The sequence below is a fragment of the Heterocephalus glaber genome, unplaced genomic scaffold, assembly GCF_053883595.1.
Source record: "Heterocephalus glaber isolate CG9 unplaced genomic scaffold, H.glaber_assembly_v1.0 deba00000594, whole genome shotgun sequence".
NCBI classification, from domain to species: Eukaryota; Metazoa; Chordata; class Mammalia; order Rodentia; family Bathyergidae; genus Heterocephalus; species Heterocephalus glaber.
The window spans coordinates 21,846,568-21,859,793 of NW_028258151.1; the positions used below are offsets into that span (position 1 = coordinate 21,846,568).

Genomic DNA, 13,226 nt, shown 5'->3' on the forward strand with positions numbered 1-13,226 from the left:
AGTTTTCTTGAAGCAGCAACTCAGTCAAGCTTGACAATAGCCACAGTCCTAGACCTAAGCATACGAGGCTCTAAAATGGGTTTAACATACCTCGGGAAAATGTTCTTGTTTTCTGGAACACAGACAAAACATAAAATGCCATGAGCGTTCACGTTGCTTACAACAACCTGCACAGAACGGAGCTCTTAAGGGAACCATTTATACACACACACACACACACACACACACACACACACACACACACCCACCCACCCCTCTGCCTCCGTCTTTCCAGAGCTGACAGTCTTCCCACAGACATCACGGAGCAGCCACTAGAAGTACCATAATGACTCTCAGAAACCAACCCGAGTGCCACTGAGACGTCGCTATATGGGAAACGCTGGGCATGACTTTTATAACAGCCAAAATGAGGGAAGAGGAATAAACTTTGTGTAGATACAAAGATGATGGCATATATTTCAAAATCTGGGCGGGAAAGGTTTGAAATGCGATTGCTTCTTTCCTTTTCCTTTCTTTAACTGACTCCGCGCGTTTTTTCCTCTTTCCCGTCGCGGCGCCGGCAATACCATGGTGTCCAGATGCCCCTACTACTTTCCGTACGAAAACATGGCGCTTCCCTGCTCGCAGCAGGCTACTCCTGGCTCCGAGCCATTGCCCAGTGAGTTCTCTCGGCCGGCACCTGGCCACGCCCATTTTCCGTACGGAAACATGGCGCCGCCCAGCTCCCGAGTCACTGTTCACTGAGCCCCTTCAGCAGGCTGGGGACTGAGCCTTCCGACTCTCCGTACGAAAACATGGCTCTGTCCTAGGTTGGTCGGCCGCATTCTGACTAAAGTCAGTCTGCCCGTTCCCGACGCTGGGAAGCAGTCACGGTGGCCGTTGGCACCCGAGCAGGACATTGAGGACCGCCCGCAGAGAGGAAAGGGATGAGGTGTCCGAAGGGCAGAAACTGAACTGCTCTGCTCGTCGCGGATTGCTCCTATCTAAGCCCCAGCGCCCGTCCCGCCTGACTCGGCGAGAGCGGCGGGAGGGACGACGCAGACTTCGCGGCAGGTGAGCGGCGTGCGCGAGGCGCCAGGTCGGAAGTACTGCTGTTTCTTCGCCTTTTCCCGCCGGGCTGGGCCCTAGTGATGGTTGGGGGAGACGAGGAACAGGCTGGGACGGCGGGCGCCCCGCTTGGCTTGCTCCGGCCCTGCCACTCCCTCCCTGGCCCAAATTGTTGTTTACAACGGAATCCAGATCCCGGGAGTTGGGGGCACTGAGCATCAGAGGAAGCGATTCTCAGCGTCCCTGGACGGACCCCCTCTGCTCCTGTGGGGAGGTCTCTGGTGTGGGTCTTCGCGGAAGCGCGAGGATCTCCTACCTGGTACGGTAGGGGTTGATGGTTGTTGAATGAAATGAGTGCACTGAGAGCAATGAAATGCCTCCTGGATGCATCCTATAGCCCTTTCATTATAGTTACCTCTGGTAGAAAGCTTGTGTGCCAGCCTCTGTTAGACACAGTCCCCATTTACTCTTTCCCCATATGAGGAGGGAGGTAGCTCCGTTGTATAGAGGAGAAAACGCAAGTAATAAAGAGCCAGAATTGGACCCCAGACCAACTCCCAGCATGCCTAAATGCAGTGACATCAGAGATGACACAGGAATTCATCCCTGTCAGTAAATACTTAGTATCTGTTTAGGTGATGCAGTTATACATATGGTGCATATATGGGAGTGTGGTTGGTCCTGTCTCCTAAGAAGCTCAAGATCTAGGTGAAGAATTTTTAAAAAACAATTAGCCAGGCATAGTGGCATATGTCTATAACCCTAGCACGCCAGCACTCGGGGAGGCTTAGGCAGGAGGCAAGTTGGAGCCCAGCCCGAGCAATTTAGCCACATAGCGAGACACTGTCTCAAAATAAAAAAATGGAGGATGTAGCTTGGTGCAGAGGCCCAGGGTGTGATCCCCAGTACTAAAAAGAACAACAAAATAGCGCTTTTATTATCAGACCCAACCATTTTTCCAATTTACCCCCTGCCACTTTTCTCATTTTTGCTTCAAACTTCTCATTGGCTTCTGCCCTCTCTGGATGAAATGCCCCTCTTTTCACCTTCCTTCCCCCTCCAGATATTTTATAACTGGGTGAAATTCTACTTTCAAAGGTCAGCTTAGCCAGGTGTGGTGGCGCATGCTTGTAGTCCTAGCACTCAGGAGGCTGAGGCAGGATGATCGCCGAGAGTTTGAGGCCAGCCTGGGCTACATAGTGAGTTCAAGGCCTGACTGAACTGCAAAGCGAGATCCTGTCTCAAAAACAAAATAAAAACAGAGGCGGGGGGGGGGGCGGGAATCACACATCAAAGGTCAGCTCAAATGTCATCTTTCCTGGGAATGTTTTCCCAACCTCCTCCTGGGTGGAATTAAGTTCTCCTTCTGCTAATGAGACTAGCAATTTCATAATGCTACTAAGGCTTGAGTTTCATTATGGTTCCCTGTAAGCCTGCCTGTCTCTTTTCTAGACTATGTATTTCATCTTTCTGTTCCTGTTTAAGTTTTATCATTATTATTACTAGGGGTTTTTTTAGACAGGATCTTCCTATGTTGTCCAGGCTAGCCGGGAACTCACAGTAATCTCCCCGCCTCAGCCTCCAGAGTGCTGGGATTACTGGCATGGGACACCACACCCGGCTATTATTAGGTTTTTTGAGACAGGGTCGTGCTATGTAGTTCAAACTGTCCTTGAATTATGTAGCCCAGGCTGGCCTTCAACAGGCATGTTGAGTTCCTCCTGTCTGGGCTTCCCAAGTGCTGGGATTACAGGCGATCTCCACCACTCCAGACCTTAGTTAAGCTTCTTTGGAATTGAAGGAAGTGATGAATGCCAGATGTCTAGCACCAGCCCTGCAGGAGTTGGAGAAAAGTGCAAACACTAATGAGGTTGGAGGAAGTGTCCTGGGAGGAGATAGGACTTCAACTGGATCCTAAAAGAAAGGGGTAGGTTTAGGAAACAGGATTAGAGACCTAGGCATCTTCTCTACTCCTAGCTGCTCAGAATGAATTACTTCATCTTTTCTGTGCTCCTGATTCTCAGCTTGTGAGGAAAATAAAATTAGAAGTGCTTTTGTTTTTCCTTTCTCATACATTACACTGGTAATGATATTGTTTGGGTCTTGGAGCATTTCCAGACACTAATAGGATTTAGGGCAGTGAGAAGATGGATGTTGGAAGGTAAAATTGGATTAGAAAGGGGAGATACATTAAAACAAACTTCATATTAATAATACATTTCCAGTCACTCATTCTTCTTAATGGAGGTCTCGGAAATTTCACAGAACTGTGTCAAGTGATACTTTCCTAATTGTTCAAGAGTCTGCCAAACCTCTCTAAAGCAGTTGACATTTCTTTTGATCCCTTGATTTTCTTCCAGATGTGTAATGTAGTGCAATTGCTGTTTGTCGCAATGTTTTATGATAATGTGCTAATGGTATAAATGTTAATTATTTTCAGAACTGTAAATGCAGAAATACTGTGTCTGTCTTCTCCCTTAGTCAGAAACACCCTAGGAATAGAGAACCCTAGGGAAAAGCTTGACAAAACATGGTTGTAACTAAGAGTCCTTTATTAACAGGCCCAAACCAAGGTGTCAAGTGATGTTCTGTTCTAACCAACAACTAATAAAATGAAAACCTTGCCTAATCACACACATTATGGTTGTTTGCAACTTCCTGCTTCACTCATGATCTTTTCCTACTGACTGGCAACGAGTTAATAAAAATCTTTGCCTCACACATTCCTCCTAAACACTTAAAGAGTATTTACCTCTATTTGCATCTGCAGGTGTTTTTCCCACAGGATAGGATCAGGGAATCAACTCTTGAGCCCTTTGTATTCACTTGGAAGCATTTTCTTCCTGGGCGTGGTAGCACCTCTGAGTGGGTGGGGAATTTGGGTACTCCCAGCTCCTTAGGAGGCTGAAGCAGGAGAGTCACACGTTGGAGGCCAGCTGAGGCAATGTGTACAAGGTCCTGGATTCAATCCTCAGTACTGCTAAAAAACAAACAAAAAATTGTTTGCAAGGAATTTTCCAGTCATTTCTCAAGGATGAAAGTAAAACATTTCAGATTGAATTACTTCTTTTGATTAAAATAGAAAGCAGGTAGTTCATAGTGTTGTTGTCTATTAGTTTAAAACCCTCTGTTCTTGTGATATGGTATTCATGAGGGAAATAAAAATATTCCTACATATTACTCTCTAAGGTCTATACATACGAGAAATAATAAGTGCCATTTTGTAAGTATCTGTTTAATCTTTTATTTAAGAGACAGGGTCTTGCTCTGTAGTGTAGGCTGGCTTTGAATTCACTGGGTAGCCCAGATTGGCCTACAACTAGCAGCAGTCCTGCTGCCTCAGCCTCCCAAATGCTGGGGTTACAGGCTTGTACCACCATGCCCAACTTAGTATCCATTTAATCATCGAAGTAGAATATTGTAGCTGGATAAGATCCTGGCAAGCTCTTTTATTTTGCAGAGGAGAAAACTGAAACCCAAAGAGATTAATAATTTGCCTAGAGTCACGATACTAGTTAGTGACAGAGCTAGAGCACTTTTGACTCATTTTTTTTCTTTCCTAGGAAAGTGAATAAACTTAATTGAGAATGTCTGAAAACCTTGACAAGTCCAATATAAACGAGTCAAGTGATTCTGAGCAGGGCCTGGAAGGTGCTGTGGAACATTCTGATGAAGCTTTACAGAAAAATATAAAATCAGACTCTCCTAGCCCCCAGAGGGTACAAAGACCTCACTGTAAGTAAATTTGACTTTGGTTAGAAGCAAAATTGTTTTCAGATGGTATTTTTATTCTCTTTCCTTGTGCATGTGGCCCTGAGCTAGTCAGTCAGTCTATCTTTCATTCTTTCTTTCAGGAAAGAGAGGTTTATTTTGGCTTACACCTAATGTCTGATAATGTCAGAACATTGCCAATAACTAGCACTTACAAATGGCAGTAATTTCTCAACTGACAGCCTAGTTACTTGTGGGTTTTTAATTGCATGAGAAAATTAAAATTTTAAAATGATATAATATCCAGAATGTCCGTGTCTTTCTCCAGCATCAAGGGCATTTCAGTTTCTCTAAACTGCTCTCTGAGAAATAGGAATGTGGAGTGCAAATTACTACAGTTCTAACTAAGAGTATTTAAAGACTCTGAGGCTGATTCTAGCCTGGAGAAGGCTTGTGCAGGTTAAAGAAAAAAAAAAATAAATGAATTCACCATACCCTAAATTCACTGCCTAGGGGCTTAGTTCCCGCAAAGGTGAAGGGATTCAGTTTGCTGAATGAATGTGATGAAGTCCTTTCAGATCCCTGGCAGGAGCAAGCTTCTAGATGAAAGGGGGCAATTTCAGCTTATTCCTAGCAATTCTACCAACTCATGTCTTTTATTAAGAATGCAATACTCAAGCTTTTTTTTTCTTTTTCTTTTTGTACTGGGATTGAACTCAGGACCTTGTGCTTGCGAGGCAGGCGCAGCACCACTGAGCTAAATCCCCCCCTCAAGCTTTTTGAAGTGAGTCCAAAGAAAAACATTTTCAAGAGGAGTGTCATAGTCTAAGAATGTCAGTATTGATGTTATCTCTCAGAACTGCAGATGATTAGTAATTCTTCGTATTTGGAAGAAGTGCAAACATTTTTTGGGTTTTGAGCTGGGTTTCTTCTGAAATGATCATAGTCCTTCCCAGGTTATTTATTCGTCTATATAGTATTAGAGTAAACATTAGTGGACCCCATTTTATTGTGATTTATTATCACAAACTACTTTTAACAAACTACTGCTGGGACAAATTGTGTCCAGGGAAACAGGCTGTTAAGAGCGTGATCTTGTGTGCATATGTTAGGTCTTAAATATACCTATCTCTTGGAGTGGCTGTGAAGATGAAATTAATTCACATTCAGCACCTAGAACAATGCTTGGTCATAATAAATGCTCAGTAAACATTAGTTGTTGTTACTGCTGCTACTAATATTATGTCATCTGTTGGATTTATGATGGCAGGATTGATTGCTGTAATGTATTGTGGAGGTTCCATAGTTTGGATATGAAATGACCCCTAAAGGCCTGTGTGTTAAAGGCTTGGTCTCTAGCCTAGGACACTACTGGGAAGTGGTGGAAACTTTTAGAGGTGAGGTCTAAGGAGAGGAAATAAGGTCACTGGGCCATGCCCATAAGGAAGATTAAAGGACCCTACCCCCTTCCATTTCCTCCCTTTAGCTTCCTAGTTGTGAGGCAAGCAACTTTATTACCATGTGCTCTCCACCATGATGTGCTGCCTCACTACTGACGCAAAGGCATGGATCCAGCTGGTTATGGACTGACTTTCCAAAACTGTGAGCCAAAATACACCTTTTCATTTATTAAGTTGATTTAACTAAGGTATTTGTTACAGTAACAGAAAGTTGATGAATACAGGATGTTTAACACGATTGTTTTATTGCTCATAGCATCTAGTAAAGAAGGACTTTTGTTTTATGTTCAGTCATTCTTTGATTGATGTTCTTGCCTTTGGCATTCTGCCAGTTCAATCACATGACACCAAATTACTGTTCAGCTGAACACTAGGCCATGTTGAGATTGTGTTATGTCACTAAGAAGAGCACTTATCCTGGAACCTATGATCAAGTTTTTAAGGATCTAGGAATAGCCAAAAAAGTACAATAACATTTGTGTGTAATGTCTGTGCATTTTTTAGGAAGAACATGATGGGAGCTTTCATTAAAGTTTCATAGACATCTGCTGTGGTTGGATGTGGTTTGTCTAACAAGGGTTCCTATTTTACAGGCTTGGTCCCTAGTGTGGTGACTTTTTTTTTTGTACAGTACTGGGAATTGGATCCAGGGCCTTCACAGTGAGCTACATCTCAAGGCATTTTTATTTTATTTTTACTTTGAGATAGGGTTTCATTAAGTTGCTAAATTGCCTGGGCTGGGTTCGAACTTCTGATCCTCCTGTCCCAGCCTCCCAGAGTGCTGGGATTACAGGCATGTGCCACTATGCCCAGCTTACTGTGTTGATCTTGAGGTGGTAGAACCTTGAAGAGGTGGTTAGGTCATTGAGGAGCACTGCCTTCGGAAGGGATCAGTGTAGTTCCTGTGGAACCCTAGTTAGTTCCTGAGAAATAGGTAGAGTAAGCCTGGCCCCTCAATCTCACTCTGACTTCTTTTCTGACCATGTATTCTCTTTATACTCACTCCTGCCTTTATGATGCTGTCTGCCATGAGGCCCTAAGCGGTCGAGCAGATGCCATATTCTTGTACTTTTAAAAACTGTCCACAGAATAAGCCTTTCTTTGCAAAGTACCTGGCCTCAGATATTTAGGTATAACAATGGAAAATGGACTAATACAGGGACGTACTAAAATGAGTTTTAAGTCAGTACTCTCAGGTGCTCCTTTTGGCTTCATTGCTCTTTCTCCTGGTCTACTAATTAGGAGTTTAACTAATATACTCTAAGTTACTAACTGACTGAAGTTTAATTAATGGATTAAATTAGTGGATGCCAGTCATCCTTGGATGTATGGATGACAGTGAGTTTTTACATTTGTCAAGTGCATGACTAAACTTTTTGCATATGTAAAAACTTAGTGTCATCCATGCATCTAAGTCTAGTGAGGAAGACATTGCTGAGCAGTTTGCATCCAGTGTAAGAAGTACTGTGCATACCTTTTGCCCTCCCTTTACCATACTCCCTCTGTGGTAGCTGTTGGGTAATAGTTGCTATCTGCCCTCCACTAATCCCCATCTATTTATGTGACCAGAAGCATCTCTTTAGAGTGTGTAGATGTCTCAGATCCTAGGGCCCCTTAATAGAAAAGGTAGTTTACAACCATGCTGAGTTAGAACTTCATTTTATTTAGGAATCTGTCTGCCAGCCTCCCAAAGGACATATTTAACTTAATATGTTCTCTTACAGGACATCAGTGTACAAAAGATGTAACAAAATTCAGCAGGAGGTTAGCTTTCCTTTTCTTTTTTTTTTTTGCAACAGAATCTTGCTATGCAGTTCAGGCTGGCCTTGAACTCACTGTGTAGCCAAGGCTGGCCTCAGACTCATAGTGATCCTCCTGCCTCAGCCTCCCAAGTGCTGGGATTACAGGCGTGCACCACCATGCTCAGCAAGCAGTTTAGCTTTCTCTACTGTATAATAAACTCCATGGAAAAATATGTGTAACTTTACCATTTTTCATGGCTCTTATTATAACTGATGTTCTCTTTATAAATTAAAATGAAGTTGTATTGTCTACCAACTTGCATCTTTACAAGTTCTCATTTATGAAAGTGGTAAATTTGAGAACTCTCAGACGAAAACCCCCACAAAATCCCACAACACTGTAATTTGTATGCAATGAATAATTCCTCTGTATGTAGATCTGTAACACATCTTGACATATCTTAGAATTGTAACCTTTATCTTTCTTGATCAGATACCTCCTGTTATAAGTCTGATTTTTAAGTAGTGTATTAGTCAGGTACACAATACCTGGACACAATGCCTAGACCCACAACGTAAGAAGGCTTGTGGTTTTCAGGTTGTGGTCCATCGTGGGCTGGCTTCAAGGCAGAAATGATGTGGTGGAGGGGCATGGTGGAGGAAAGGAGCTCATCTCCTGGCTGCCAGGAAGCAGAGAGAGCAGGGAGGAGCTGGGGAGGGCAATAAACCCTCCAAGGGCAAACCCCCAGTGACACACCTCTTCCAACCAGGCCCCACCTCCTAATAACACTTTCAGCTATGTACTCACTTATGGATCAGTCCACTGATGAGTGTAGCGGCGTATGATCCAACCACCTTCCAAAAGCCTCACCTCTGAACACGAGACATTAGAAGGACAGTCTAGATCTAAACTATAGCAATCATCTTCTTAATAGGTTCTGAAAATTTTATTCTTCCTGGTTTCCTGATATTCTCAGCTGTTTTGTCCTAAGTATGCTTTAAATACCAAGAACATACTTGCCTAGAATTTGGAGGATTCTCATCTTTCTCAGAACATCCTTAGCTGGGTGTGGTGGCACCTGCCAGCTACTTGGGAGGTGGAGGAAGGTGGATAGGTGGATGGCAAGTTCGAGACCAGCCTGGGCAATTTAGTGAGATCCTGTCTTACATTTTAAAACAAAACAAAGGAAGAAACAGGCTGGGATGTAGCTCAGTGGTAGAGTACTTGCCTGGCCTGTGTGAGACCCTGGTTTCAATCCCTTGTACCACAAAACCAACAGAAATCTTTTAGTTTCACTATCTTCCTTTTTGCTTATGGAGAAACCTCTGCCCTGAACATTCTAAGTAATTTGTTCAAGGTCATACTCAGCAGAGTCTAGAAGAAGCCAAATTTCCTCCCAATTCCTTCCATCTCACACATTTATGACAAAACAACAGTGTTCCTCATTACCTGGATGCCTAAAATTACTGAAGAGCAGGAAGTTTTCATAAATTTAAATGGCAGTGCAACTAAGTAATTTTGTATTAGTAATGTTCTCTGGGAATACTGAGAATAATTTTGTAAGAGGAATTTTGAGCATTTCCCCAACTTTTTTTTTTTTTTTTTTGGTACTGGGGATTGAACTCAGGACCTTGTGCTTGCGAGGCAGGCTCAGGCACCACTGAGCTAAATCCCTAGGCCTTTTTTTGGTCTTTGAGACAGGGTTTCACTTTGTAGTTTATGCTGGCCCTGAACTCACTATGTAGCCCAGGCTGGCCTTCAACACATGGCGATCTTCCAGCCTCAGCCTCCCAAGTGCTGGGATTATAGGCAGGTGCCACCACACCTGGCTCCAACTTCCCTTTATGTGATCAAATAAAGATTTTTACTAGATCAGACAACCAGTTCTTTGGTTTCTTTTGGTTGTGTGGGTACAAAGAAAAAATTAAAAGAAGGAAAATAATTTTTCACTACACTAAGAACTTTACAACTGTTAAAACTTGGGCAAACCTGTGATACTACTTTTCTGATTTTAACACTGTCACATAAAGTTAATGTACTCATCTCCCAGGCCAGTACTTCTCAGACTGGTTTCTGGGGTCTTCAGCATCCACCCGAGACTTGTTAGAAATGCACATTCTCCTGGCTTGCCCCAGACTTGCTAAATCAGAGACCCAGAGAGAGGGCCTACTAATCTGTTTCCTAGGCCCTCCCTCTGATTCCATATAGGCTGAAGTCTGAGAACCACTGTCATAGACTTTTTAGAAGAATTACCCCTTATTCTTTGGTTCAGAAACCTGGAAAAATTGTATGAGAACTTTCTTTCTGGAAGACAAATCTCAAACTTTAGCAAAAGAGAAAGCTGTGTACACACCGTAATCCCAGCATTCTAAGGCAGGGGGATTCCAGCCTGGGCAACTTAATGACTTAGACTGTCTCCCAATAAAAAATAGATACAGATGTATTGGGATATAGCCCACCACAAAGGCCCTGGGTTCGATTCCCAGTACTGCAAATAGATAAATAAATAATAATAAAACTTTAAAAGAGAAGTAGAGAGACCAATTTTCAGGCTGTTAAACAGTTGATAGAGAAATAAAATCTACAGGACTTAGCAGGGCAGTGGGAAAGTGAGACATCAAGGTGACTCTTTTTCAGTTTTTGTTTCAGCGGGCCTTCATTATGCAAAATTCTTGTGTCACACACCTTCTGCTCTGTTCATTAGTGTAAGCCACAGAGCTCTCGTTCTATCTTAGTGTCCTATGTAGGCTATGGGATTAGCATTGCTTAAACAGCACCTGATGTCCTGAGACTTAATTGGTGTTTTAATTTGGAGAGATGCATTCCTGGCATAATGTTAGTGGTAGTGCAAAAAATACACTGCCACTAGAAGCAAAGGAGATCTTAAATCTGGTGTCTCCTCTTTTTTTTCTTTTAGGGACAGATAGGAAGCAGAAGTGTTAGAACATAAACCCTTAGCTTTTGGGATAATGGGCATCTATAACTTAAGATTTTGAATTCCAGTTTGCTGTAATCATTTTTCATTGACCAAATAACGTAGTCATCTTTCATCTTAGTAAAAACCAGATATTTTGAGTATTGCAAATGATCCTTACTCCTAGCATTCTAGGATAAAAAAATAAAAAAGCTAAAATTCTTTTGCTGTTTGAAAACATTTTAATAAAGGCATAACTGAAGTTATTGCCTGGTACCAGAACCAGTGTCTTCTCCTTATTTTCATGGAAATTCTAATCTGAAGAAGCAAATCGTTTACCTTGGGATTTTCTTGCAGCTAGTCCTCTTCGATTTGTGACAGTAGAAGAACTTTTGGAGACAACAAAAGGAGTCACCAACATGGCTCTAGCCCATGAAATCATGGTAAATGGAGACTTTCGGATTAAGCCAGTTGAACTACCAAAGGACAGGTAAGGTGGTTAGTGAGGTGTCTTGTTTAGCACAATGCTGTTATTTCCTGATTCTGGAAATGTTTCTTTCAGTTGATGCCAATCAAGTGCATCTTTCCTTTTATATTGTATTACTAAAATATTCTCAAACTAGGAATAACTAGACTTTGAAAGTGGATCTGAAGGCCACTGATGCTTCAAAATGCCAATAAAGGGTCTGAAAATCTGGAAAATCTTTGATGTAATCTCCCTGCTTGGTAGGATTTAGCTGCCTCATCTTGCTTTTTCATTGCATTGTTTCATTCACTTCTTTGTAACCATCCCATTGTATTGTAGCCCTTGGTTGACTTGCATTTTTCACTAGAATACATGAATACAAAGACTGTGATTTATTCTCAGTATCCCTAGTGACTGGCATATATCTTTTTTTTTTTTTTTTTGGTACTGGGGATTGAACTCGGGACCTGGTGCTTGTGAGGCAGGCGGTGAAACCACTGAGCTAAATCCCCAGCCCCATATGTCATTTCTTAAATATAAATCCCTATTGCTTATAAGGTGTGCCTTTCCATGTCACTGTAAAAATGCCACTGATTTTAAGAAAGATCTATATTTTAAAGATGTTAAAATGTGAAAAAAAAAAACTGTTTTGGAACCTAGGAAATACAGATGTAGCTGCCCTTATTTCAGCAATTTACTGATGTCATGACTCAGGATTGGTCTCTGTTGCTCTCTTGACCTGTTCCTAATGGTTGCAGAATGGGTTCTGCAGCTCCCAAGCATCTGCTGTACATCAGCATTCCAAGCAAAAGGGAAAATACTGGGTGGAATAGAACTCTCTCTTTGTTAGGAAGGAACATCTTTTTCTGGAGTCATGAAGCAGACTTTTTCTAATGTTTTGTTAATGAGATTTGGTCATATGCTACGGGGAATGGAATTGCCATGATGGTCTTATTAGATCAGTCATAACTGACTTTCATAGGCATTTGTTGCTCCCCTGTTAAACACTGACATTCTGTTAAAAAGGAGAAATGGCTGTTAGGTTGGCAAGCTCTAGTGTCTCCAATAGGAGGCATCTACATGTGGGTTTTTTTGTAGTTATTTTTGAGACAGGATCTCACTTTGCAGTTCAGGCTGGGCTTGAACTCACTATGTAGCTGAGGTTGGCCTCAAACTCGAGGCAATCTTCCTGCCTCCGCCTCCTGAGTTCTGGGATTATAGGTGTGCACCACCAAGCCCAGTAAACATATGGTTTTACATATATTTCTTATATATCTGCAAGGAGAGTATCTTTGCAATGAAGAATTGTCCTGGTGATATACCTCAGTTGTAGACTGTGTGCTTAGCAGTAGAGTGTATGCTTAGCCTGCACAAGGCCTTGGCTTCAATCCCTAGTACCACCACCAAAACAAAAAGCGAAGTACTTGTTCTTAGGACATGAAAGCTGGGTTTGTGTGTTTTTGGGGTTTTTTTGGTACCTGGGATTGAACTCAGGACCCTGCACTTGTGAGGCAGGCAGCAGCACCACTGAGCTAAATCCTCGGCCCGAACTAAAGTTCTTCCACGTGTTACATGCTGAATTATTCTACTTAATTATGCATATTTTAGGTAACATGCTCATAAGAGGGAAGTAAAATTTAACAGCCTTGAATTTCCCAGTAGTCTTTTTATCATATGCCATTGTTACATATTATTAATTGGACTAAATTTGGCCACTACATTAGTGGAAAGTTATTCTTTCTAATAAGGTACTTATTGAAAAAAAATAACTAAAAATAAAGTGTGTACTAGTTTAAGTATTTCTGGGAAATCTTTTCATGATTCTTACTGTTTTTAAGATTTATTACCCTAACCCATAGAGTTTGTGATTTTAAAAATTGATTTG

The 13,226-nt window shown here is 42.1% G+C and overlaps 1 protein-coding gene across 6 annotated transcripts in view; it reads left to right on the forward strand.

Annotated features, from left to right (window-relative positions):
- The first annotated feature begins 227 nt into the window (after window positions 1–227).
- Tcp11l1 (t-complex 11 like 1) overlaps window positions 228–13,226 on the forward strand; it is a 42,044-nt gene continuing 29,045 nt past the window's right edge. Inside the window, exons 1-3 of one of the 6 annotated variants that reach the window (XM_021264387.2) lie at window positions 230–1,053; window positions 4,611–4,782; window positions 11,233–11,365. In XM_021264387.2, coding sequence (XP_021120046.2) covers window positions 4,635–4,782; window positions 11,233–11,365 — 281 coding nt within the window. In that variant the 5' untranslated portion in view covers window positions 230–1,053; window positions 4,611–4,634. Of the gene's footprint in view, window positions 1,054–1,075; window positions 1,367–4,610; window positions 4,783–6,244; window positions 6,361–11,232; window positions 11,366–13,226 lie in introns of those variants that run through there. The other 5 variants (XM_021264388.2, XM_004852074.3, XM_021264384.2 and 2 more) reach the window with 5 other exon arrangements.